General features: G+C 39.5%; 1 protein-coding gene across 1 annotated transcript; it reads left to right on the plus strand.

Moving 5' to 3' along the window:
* Positions 1–2417: 2417 nt before the first annotated feature.
* LOC122048597 (zinc finger MYM-type protein 1-like) lies at positions 2418–3716 on the plus strand (the record flags this gene model as incomplete). Its single annotated transcript, XM_042610146.1, has 3 exons — positions 2418–2544; positions 2617–2791; positions 3014–3716. Coding segments are annotated over 3 exons (1005 nt in total), but the record flags the coding sequence as incomplete, so codon positions are not given.
* Positions 3717–10825: the final 7109 nt, after the last annotated feature.

A 10825-nucleotide genomic window follows, 5' to 3' on the forward strand; every position in this document is an offset into this window, starting at 1 on the left:
GCTGATCCTTATCGCCGACTAAGTCAGATTTTATCCGATAGAAGGTGCTTTTCATAGCACCGAAGGCACCTTTTATAAATAGTACTAAAGGCGTTTTCCGTCGCATGGAAGGCGACTTAGGTACTATTCACTTGAGGTAATTTTTACTTCTTTTATCCTGCAAAATGTGTTAGTCCAATACAACAAATAGTAACCTGCAAGATAAAGTTAGTACAATAATAATATGACTAATTTTTGGCTTAGTGTCTGTCCTCCAAACTAGGATATAGTTAGAATCTCAATTTAAGTTTTCGAAATGAACCTAAATTGGACCGATGCCTACTATCTCCTTAATCAGGATGCGTCCTCACTAAGTCATTCTCCTCCAGTGACTTACCTTCACAATTATCAAGTGTCGAGTTACCTCCTCGACGTCCAATTTGACCACCAAGTCTTCCTGCCAGAATTACACATCCGGACTTCCTCCCGTCGGGAATCAAACATCCTGACCTCCTGTCAGAATTCCACATTTGGACTTCACCAATAGAGAATCGCATATCCCGATTGGACTTTCTGCCTAGTGTCAAGTCCTCTTGACCCGTCAGGTTAGTCAACCCTGCATACTCGATAAATACATTAGATCACGATAACATCTAATTTAACTCACTTATCATTTATCAAAATTTGAATTAGATCATTAGTATAAATTGCATCAATACTATGAGACCTCCGCTGATACTAAGTCAGCCCTAAGCCGAAGGGAGGAATGGAAGTAAATGAAAATGCATGTATGTGTATGTAAAGAACGTTTGTTTTTTCTTATGCCTACCTACCTTTTATACCCAGCCCCGGCCCAGAGGCCGAGCCGTCCTGGGCGATTGCCCAGGGCCCCCAGTTTGGGAGGGGCCCACAAACTTGTGTTAAATGTTTATATAATTTATATATATATATATATATATATATATATATATATATTAATTGTTTATTTGTTTTAAGAATTAGGTTTTGACTTTTTTATAAACTTTGCACTGTTGCCCGTTGGACTTCTCTTCCACCGTCGCACAAGACAAGCACAAATTTCTCTTCTTCCGCCGCCGCACAAGCTTGTCTCTTCCGCCGCCGCACAAGACAAGCTCAAATTTCTCTTCTTCCGCCGCCGCACAAGCTTGTCTCTTCCGTCGCCGCACAAGCAGACAAGCTCAAGCTTTTGGCTTTTGTAACTTCTGCCGACGCTCTCCTTTTCCAGATTCGCTCTGTTCTCTTGGATTCTTTTTGCAATTTCTATGCCTTTGCCTCTTCTCTAGTCTCTACACGGCTGCACCAGGATCTCCTACAATAAGATGAATTAGTTTGTGTGTGTGTGATTTCTATTCTCAGTGCTAGTTTTTTCCTTTGTAACTGTTGTTTATTCGTAGAGTATAGTACAGTGCTAGTTTGTATGAGATTCATCTATATAGTTGAGTAGAGTTTGATTACAACTAACTAAAATCACATAATTTCCTTTAACTTTTATTTTTTAATTGTTAAAATTATGCACATATTTTTATTTATGCATAGCGAGTTGTTGTCATTATATTTTAACATTTTTCATTCTATTGTACAGCAACATAATTAAATTATAGTTGCGGCGGTTGCGGGTTGTCATCTACTCATCTTTTTCATCCAGGTGCATTTATTCCAGTTAATTTAAATTATAATTTTATTCAGTTTATTTAAATTATAGTTTTGCAATTATTGTAATTTTGTGCATTATAATATGTTGCCTAGAAAACATATTTCTGGATGTGAAAAAAGAAAAAAAAAAGAATAGAACAATAAAGTGAATCACAAAGAGGTGCTCTTAATAAATTCTTTATTAAAAGATCAAGTTCTAATGAAAATATAGAAAATTTAAATAGGGATAATATAGATGAGTTTAAGGAAATACATGATGTTAACGAGGAGTCTAATGAAATTCTAATGAAATTCATGACGTTAATGATGAGTCTAATGAAATTTATGACGTTAATGATGAGTCTAATGAAATTCATGATGTTAATAAGGATAGAGATAATTTAAGAGAGCATGAAAATATTACTAATGTAGTAGATAATGAGAATACTAATATTGATAAACAATTCATTCCTCCACTTGATATATATGATCCAAGGAATTGGGATAATCTTGATAATAATGCACATAATATTTTAGTTGAAAAGGGGACTATAAGAGAAATGAATCTCATATTTCCTTTTGATCACTACTCTAGATATTTTTCAAGTACTCATTATTTTAAAAAATTAAGTGATGGAGAGGTAAGAGACCGAAAGTGGTTGGTATACAGTAAACATGTAGATAAAGTTTATTGCTTTTGTTGTAAGTTATTTAAATATGAAAACAATAGAAGTTCTTTAGCAAATGATGGGTTTAGAGATTGGAAACATATCAGTGAACGACTTAAAGAACATGAAAATTCTATTGAACATATAACTAATATGAACTCTTGGAAAGAATTAAAAATGAGATTAGATAAAAATGAAACAATTGATAAAGATCTACAACGAGAAATCTCTAAAGAAAAAGAGCGTTGGAGACAAGTTCTTACAAGAATATTAGCAATTGTAAAATATCTTTCTAAACGTTGTTTGGCTTTTCGAGGATCTAATGAGAAACTATATCAAGAAAGTAATGGAAACTTTTTAGGATTGATTGAAATGATTGCTGAATTTGACGTTGTGATGCAAGATCATATTAGACGCATTCAAAATCATGAAATTCATCATCATTATCTTGGTCATAAAATTCAGAATGAGTTGATTTCTCTTTTAGCTGATAATATTAGAAGTATTATCATTAAGAAAATTAAAGAGGCAAAATATTTTTCAGTAATTCTTGATTGTACTCCAGATATAAGTCATCAAGAACAAATGACTTTCATAGTACGATGTGTTAATATGTCATCTAGCAATGTGAAGATAGAAGAGTATTTTTTAGAGTTTCTAAAAGTTAATGATACATCTGGTTTTGGACTTTTTAATCAATTAAAAAATGTGTTAAAATCACTTGATCTTAGTATTGAAAATATTAGAGGTCAAGGTTACGATAATAGTTCTAATATGAAAGGAAAACACCAAGGAGTTCAAAAAAGGTTGCTTGAAATAAATCCAAGAGCGTTATACATGTCATGTGCTTGTCATAGTCTTAATTTGACTCTTAGTGATATGACACATTCTTGTGTTAAAGCTGTTTCTTTTTTTGGAGTAGTCCAACGCATATACATATTGTTTTCAAGTTCTCCTAAAAGATGGAAAGTTTTACTTGATAATGTGAAAGGATTAATTGTCAAATCTTTTTCAAACACACGTTGGGAAAGTCGTATTAAAAGTGTTCAAGCTATTAGATTTCAGGCTCTTGAAGTGCGAAGTACTTTATTAGAGTTATATAACATTTGTGATGATGCAAAGTCTAAGAGTGAAGCTGAAAGTATAATTAACTCAATTGAAAGTTTTGAATTTTTACTTGGTATAGTTATTTGGTATGACATTTTATTTGCTATAAACATGATAAGTAAGAAGTTACAATCAAAATCTATGTGCATTGATTCTGCTATGAAACAATTAGATGGTGTAATATCATATTTTGAAAAATATAGGAATGATGGTTTTGCAACAAGTTTGACTATTGCTAAAAGTCTTGCATCTAATATGAATATAGAGCCAATATTTTCAATGAAACGTCGTATTTTTAGAAAAAAATAATTTGATGAGAAAGAAGATGATGAAATTCCACTATCACCGGAAGAATCTTTTAGAATTGATTATTTTGTGATTGTTGTAGACATGACAATTTCTTCTTTGAAAAGTAGATTTGATGAAATGAAAACATTTGAAAATATATTTGGTTTTTTGTTTGATTCGAAAACATTAAAATCATTAGATAATGATGAGTTGAGAAAATGTTGTATTAATTTAACATCCACTTTTACGCATGAAAATTCATTAGATGTTGAGTTAGATTATTTGTTTACGGAATTAAAAATATTACAAGTGACTTTACCAAATGAGATAATGTCAGCAATTGATATTCTTAATTTTGTGAAAAATATAGATTGTTATCCAAATGTTGCAATTGCTTATAGAATATTGTTAACTATGCCTATTACCGTAGGATCAGCTGAAAGGAGTTTCTCAAAATTAAAATTGTTAAAAACATACATGAGATCAACAATGTCACAAGAGAGATTGAATGTATTAGCAATTTTATCTATTGAAAAAGAGATTTTAGAAAATCTTGAAATTAATAATATTATAGATGATTTTGCATATAGAAAAGTTAGTGTTGGTGCAACCTTAGGTCAAGGTTGACCTGGTTGACCCGACTCGAGTTGACTTGACTCGAGTTGTATTTTGATGTTTGACTTGGGAAGATTGTTGGTGCAACCTTAGGTCAAGGTTGACCTGGTTGACCCGACTCGAGTTGACTTGACTCGAGTTGTATTTTGATGTTTGACTTGGGAAGATTGTCGGTGCAACCTTAGGTCAAGGTTAACCTAGTTGTGTTGCATGTTGATGTTTGACACTCGTGAGAGAGTTCTATTCTTGATATGGGACAAGAATAGATGTTTGGGAGATTATTGGTGCAACCGTAGGTCAAGGTTGACCTGGTTGACCTGATTCGGGAAAAAGTCCAAGTATGGAGACTTGGCAACGGAAAAGTCCAAGGAGCTTGGCACTCGAAAAGTCCAAGTATGGAGACTTGCCTTGAAAAGTCCAAGCGGGGAGCTTGGCGAAAAGTCCAAGTATGGAGACTTGGCATGGAAAAGTCCAAGCGAGGAGCTTGGCAGGAAAAGTCCAAGTATGGAGACTTGGCAGGAAAAGTCCAAGTATGAAGACTTGGCACGGAGAAGTCCGTGAGTGAAGCCAGGCGGTGGAAAGTCCTAACTGGGATGTTAGGCGGTTGGAAAGTCCCGTGAGTGAAGCCGGTGGAAAGTCCTAACTGGGATGTTAGGCGGTTGGGAAGTCTGGTGAGTGAAGCCGGGCAAGGAAAGTCCCGGTGAGTGAAGCCGGAAAGTCCTGGTGAGTGAAGCCAGTTGGAAATCCGGTGAGTGAAGCCGGTGAAAATCTAGTGAGTGAAGCTAGGTGAATGAGAAAGTCCTAACTGGGATGTTAGGCGGTGTGAAATCCTGGTGAGTGAAGCCAGGTGGAAAGTCCTGGTGAGTGAAGCCGGGCAAGGGAAAATCCAGATGGATCAAGGGTGATCGGACATCTGGTGTTGAGAAGTCCAAGTGAGTGAAGCTTGGCATATGGAGTCGGAGAGGGCTCGGTAGCTCGTTCTCCGAACTAGGTTAGAGAGGCACTCTAAACCGAGGAGTTGGATCGGTCAGTGACCGATCCGGTGATCTGCGTTTGCCTGATCGGTGCGGTGACCGATCGAATTAGATCGATGGCTCATCGATCGATCGGAGACCGATCGAGGCAACGCAACCTGCGAGAAGAAACCGTGGATCGGTCTGCCGACCGATCCACTGTTGATCGGTCGGCGGACCGATCGAAGAGATCGAAGCGAGAGGCGAAGGCGATCGGTCATGGACCGATCAGAGGTTCCCTGATCGGTCCACGCCCGATCGGGCTTCGATCGCGACACTGATCGGCCGGGACCGATCGGTGACAAATGCAAGCTTCACGCGCTTAGGGCGATCGGTCTGCAGACCGATCAGTGTTCTAGCCGTTGCGATGCAACGGCTAGTTTCTTCGCTGTTTCTTCTTCGCAGGTATAAAGGGGCTGAGGGCTTCTACAGGGCTTCTTCTTCTTTCTGAAGTACTCTTCTGCCTGAAGCTTTTGCTTCTTCTTCCTGCTGAGCTTTGTTGAGCTCGTTGGGTGCTAAAGCTTTGCGTGAGCTTCTTCCCGTTGCTGGTTTTCTAGCTAGGCTTGGATCCGAGAAGCTGCTGCTTCACCAGGGTTCCTGCTGACTTCAAGAAGGCAAGCAAGTGTTGTTTACATTTCTGTTCTTGTTTTCTTGTTCCTATTTGTACTTCTATTGCTGTTGCAAAGATTGTGGTGAGGTTTCTCCACCCACAAGGAGTATATTATTAGCCGGTTCTCCGGGGACTCATCCACCGACGGATTGACCGGACTCGTCCACCTTACGGACACGCCGAGGAGTAGGAGCCCTAATCTCCGAACCTCGTTACATCCATCGAGTTTGAGGTTTGATTTCTTTCCTTGTCGCTTCTATTGTTTTATTTCCGCTGCGCTAACTCGACATTGTAGAAAGAATCGAACGAATTGGGGTCGGCTATTCACACCCCCCCTCTCTAGCCGTACGAAGGATCCTAACAAGTGGTATCAGAGCAAGGTCGCTCTTCATCGGATTCACACCCGTGGGAGCACAAGCGCTAGAGATGGATCAATTCGGAGAAGACATCACCATTCCACCCTTCTACAACGACAACTTCACATATTGGAAGGTAAGGATGATGTATTTTCTTAGGACTAATATGTGGAATTGGTTTTGTGTACAAGAAGGGTTTACTCCTCCAATGGATAAAGAAGGAGAGCCTCTAGAGAAGAACAAGTGGACAAAGGAACAAGTCCATCAATCAACGATCAACAATGAGGTAACTAAAACAATTGAATTTTCATTACCTACTAATATTTTGCGTAAGATAGGTGAATACAACAATGCCAAGGAGTTGTGGGATAACTTGGCCAAGTACCATGAGGAGAGTTCCACTTCAAGCCATGAAGAGGAGCCTAGTGAGCCAAGTAGCTCACATCATGGAGGGAGCGAGTTGGGAGTTGAGGGCTACTCAACATCCAAGGAAGAAGAGGAAGTGAGTTCTTCTTCAAGATCGGAGCACGAAGAAGAAGCTTCTACCTCCGGGAGGGATGAAGAAGAGAACATCCATTCATCCTCAATCCTAGGTAACTCAAACACTTTAAGTTCAAGTAAATTGCATATAATGTGTTTTGAGTGTAGGGAATTTGGGCACTACAAGAGTAAGTGTCCAAAGAGGGTAAGAAAGACTCCACCGGCGCCAAAGGTCAAGGAAGCCGGAGTCCCGAAACGCAAGGGCAAGGAGCACATCGTGTGCTTCCAATGCAAGCAAAGGGGACACTATAGGAGCCATTGTCCGAGGGGGAGGCAACCTCACAAGGGCAAGAGACCGGGCACATCGATAGGGGGAGCTAAGGCAAACCCTAAGGTAACCTCTAAGGTTCATTTTTGCAACTCTAATAAAATGCATGCTAGGAATTTTATTGCACTTGTCGATAATAACAAGCATGATAACCTTAGGAATCAATACATGTGCTTAGGTGCAAAACATGTGAGCCTAGATAAGGATAACACTAGGAAAGCCAACCCTAGAATTACCTCATCTAAGGTTAAGGAGAACCTAGGTAGGAATCCCAAATCAACTAGACACATGCCTAGGAATGCCTCAAAGAAAAATAACAAATCAAAAATTGAGGTATTAGAGAAGGAGAATCAAGTCTTGAGGTCAAGACTTGATACTTTGGAAAAGGCTCTTAAAAACATGGAGAAGTCATCTCTAGGGTTTAAGAGTCAAAAACCCAAGTCCAAGGACAAGAAAGGTTTGAGTCACAAACCTAAGTCCCAAATGGTCAAGCCCACTTACCACAATGTTCCATTTGATTATGGAACAAAACCTAGGGCTAGGAAGACCATTACCAAGGTCACAAGGGGAGTCACCCCTATAGTTGACCTTGATGAGACCCAAATGACCAAGGCTTTAAAGCCTAAGAGGGTCATTAGGAGGGTTGCTAGGGAAGTTATCCCTAGTGAATATTTAGTGAACCCAATGAGCTCAAATAGGTATTGGGTTCCTAGGAGCATCTTCTCTACCCCATAAATGGGTTAGAGAGTGTCAACTCCAATAAGAAGGGTAGTTAACCCAACTTTGAGGAAATTGACACTCAAGGAGCATTTTCAAGGTTTTGAGAACTTTTGAAAATGAAATGGAATTATCATTTACTCCTTGAAGAGCTAAATGTGCCTAATGGTGGAAATATCGATTTTAATCTTAAGTGGCACAATTTAAGAAAACCTAGAGAAATACCATAATTGGGATTTTGGTTTTCTCTTAGGGATATATGGGCAATCTAGGGTTAGATTTTAAGTTAGCTAAGGCTAAGGATACTTAGATAGGGAATTTAGGTATTTTATTTGTGCTAACTTGCCATGATTGGTTACCATATGCCATGCCATGACATCATATTTATTTTATTATCATTTGAAATGTCATGATAATGCTTAGGCTAGTTGTTATGTCATGTTTATTTAAGTTTCAAACTTTATGCCATGACATCATGACATTGGCACATGTTTTCATTTATGATACCATTTTATGCCATGTCATCATCTCTTGCATTAATAATCAATTGAATTGATTTAAGGATGAAAAATACATTTTGATATTGAGATCAAATTTGTGTTTAGAAAATGCATGAGAACTTAGCCTAAGTTGACCTTAACCCATATCTCACATCAAATTGACTTGAATGTGGTTTGATACACCTTAGATGTGTGTGAGATATTAGGATCATGAATTAGGATCAAGGTGCATAGTTCTTGTACCTAGATGAGCCTAATTCAAGAAATTGAGGATCATAGGGAAAGCTTGTGTACAAGTCATGTACATCTAGCCCTAAGATTATGGTCCTAAATTCAAATGGTTTTAAAAGCATTTTAAAATTGATTTGAAAAACCTTGATGAAGCTTTCCTAGTGATAGCATTCATCATTGAACTTTGTGATACAAAGTTGAGTTAAAACTTGAACTATTTCAAAGTTTTTGAACTTTGTATCAAGATTTGAAAATGGAAACTATTTTCATAGAAAATTATTTTTCCATGATAGTATATGTTATGAGGAATGTATCCTCAAAATTTCATAATTTTTCGAATTTTCTGGAATTTATTAGGGGTTTCTGAATTTCGGGAGAGGAAAAATCAGAAATCCCTGATCAGTGTCTGGATCGGTCTCTGGACCGATCCAGGGAGGGCTGGATCGGTCACTGGACCGATCCAGAGTGCTGTGGATCGGTCTGGTGACCGATCCAGTGAGGTCTGATAGCGTGCCAATGTGCTGAAATTCGACTGCATGTCTGAAATTTCGGCTGAAAGTTGGTTTTTAGATTTCTAAAGGTTTGAAACTCTCCAAGACATTGTTGGTGCAATGGTCAAGGGGGAGTTGGCCTTTAGGGGGAGTTTTAACTATTAGTCAAGGGGAGTTGACTTTTAGGGGGAGTTTTTACTCCTTGAGGATTAGTGATATGGGATTATCACTAAGTGGACTGTTGAGCTTAGTATCAAAGGGAAAATAAGAGTTTCAATGAAAGGTATGGGACTTTCATTAGGAAGAAACTCTTGACCTTGATACCCTCCTTATTCTTTTTGATGTGTGTCAAAAAGGGGAGAGTGTTCATTGGAGAATTATTGGAGAACCCAAGTTAGGTTATCGGTTTAACCTAAGCTAGGGGAAGATTGTCAAGGAATGTTCGAGGAAGAACATTGGAATACTTTTTGATGTGTGTCAAAAAGGGGGAGAATTATTAGAGAACCCAAGTTAGGTTATCAGGTTAACCTAAGGGGAGAATGTCTAGAGAATGTTCAAGGAAAGAACATTGGACATTGGAAGATGGTTGGAAAACCTAAGTTAGGTTATCGGGTTAACCTAACTTGATTATGGTTTTGTCAAACATCAAAAAGGGGGAGATTGTTGGTGCAACCTTAGGTCAAGGTTGACCTGGTTGACCCGACTCGAGTTGACTTGACTCGAGTTGTATTTTGATGTTTGACTTGGGAAGATTGTTGGTGCAACCTTAGGTCAAGGTTGACCTGGTTGACCCGACTCGAGTTGACTTGACTCGAGTTATATTTTGATGTTTGACTTGGGAAGATTGTCGGTGCAACCTTAGGTCAAGGTTGACCTAGTTGTGTTGCATGTTGATGTTTGACACTCGTGAGAGAGTTCTATTCTTGATATGGGACAAGAATAGATGTTTGGGAGATTATTGGTGCAACCGTAGGTCAAGGTTGACTGGTTGACTGATTCGGGAAAAAGTCCAAGTATGGAGACTTGGCACGGAAAAGTCAAGCGGGAGCTTGGGAAAAGTCCAAGTATGGAGACTTGGGAAAAGTCCAAGCGAGGAGCTTGGCGCGAAAAGTCCAAGTATGGAGACTTGGCTGGAAAAGTCCAAGGGAGCTTGGCAGGGAAAAGTCCAAGTATGGAGACTTGGCGACGGAAAAGGAGCTTGGCGCGGAAAAGTCCAAGTATGGAGACTTGGCAGGAAAAGTCCAAGTATGAAGACTTGGCACGGAGAAGTCCAGTGAGTGAAGCCAGGCGGTGGAAAGTCCTAACTGGGATGTTAGGCGGTTGGAAAGTCCGGTGAGTGAAGCCGGTGGAAAGTCCTAACTGGATGTTAGGCGGTTGGGAAGTCCTGGTGAGGAAGCCAGGAAAGTCCGGTGAGTGAAGCCGGGCACTGGTGAGTGAAGCCGCAGATTGGAAATCCTGGTGAGTGAAGCGGTGAAAATCCTAGTGAGTGAAGCTAGGTGAATGAGAAAGTCCTAACTGGATGTTAGGCAGTGTGAAATCTGGTGAGTGAAGCCAGGTGAAAAGTCCTGGTGAGTGAAGCCGGGCAAGGGAAAATCCAGATGGATCAAGGGTGATCGGACATCCGGTGTTGAGAAGTCCAAGTGAGTGAAGCTTGGCATATGGAGTCGGAGAGGGCTCGGTAGCTCGTTCTCCGAACTAGGTTAGAGAGGGCACTCTAAACCGAGGTTGGATCGGTCGGTGACCGATCCGGTGATCTGCGTTTGCCGATCGGTCGGTGACCGATCGAATT

Source organism: Zingiber officinale, chromosome 2B (assembly GCF_018446385.1).
Source record: "Zingiber officinale cultivar Zhangliang chromosome 2B, Zo_v1.1, whole genome shotgun sequence".
NCBI classification, from domain to species: Eukaryota; Viridiplantae; Streptophyta; class Magnoliopsida; order Zingiberales; family Zingiberaceae; genus Zingiber; species Zingiber officinale.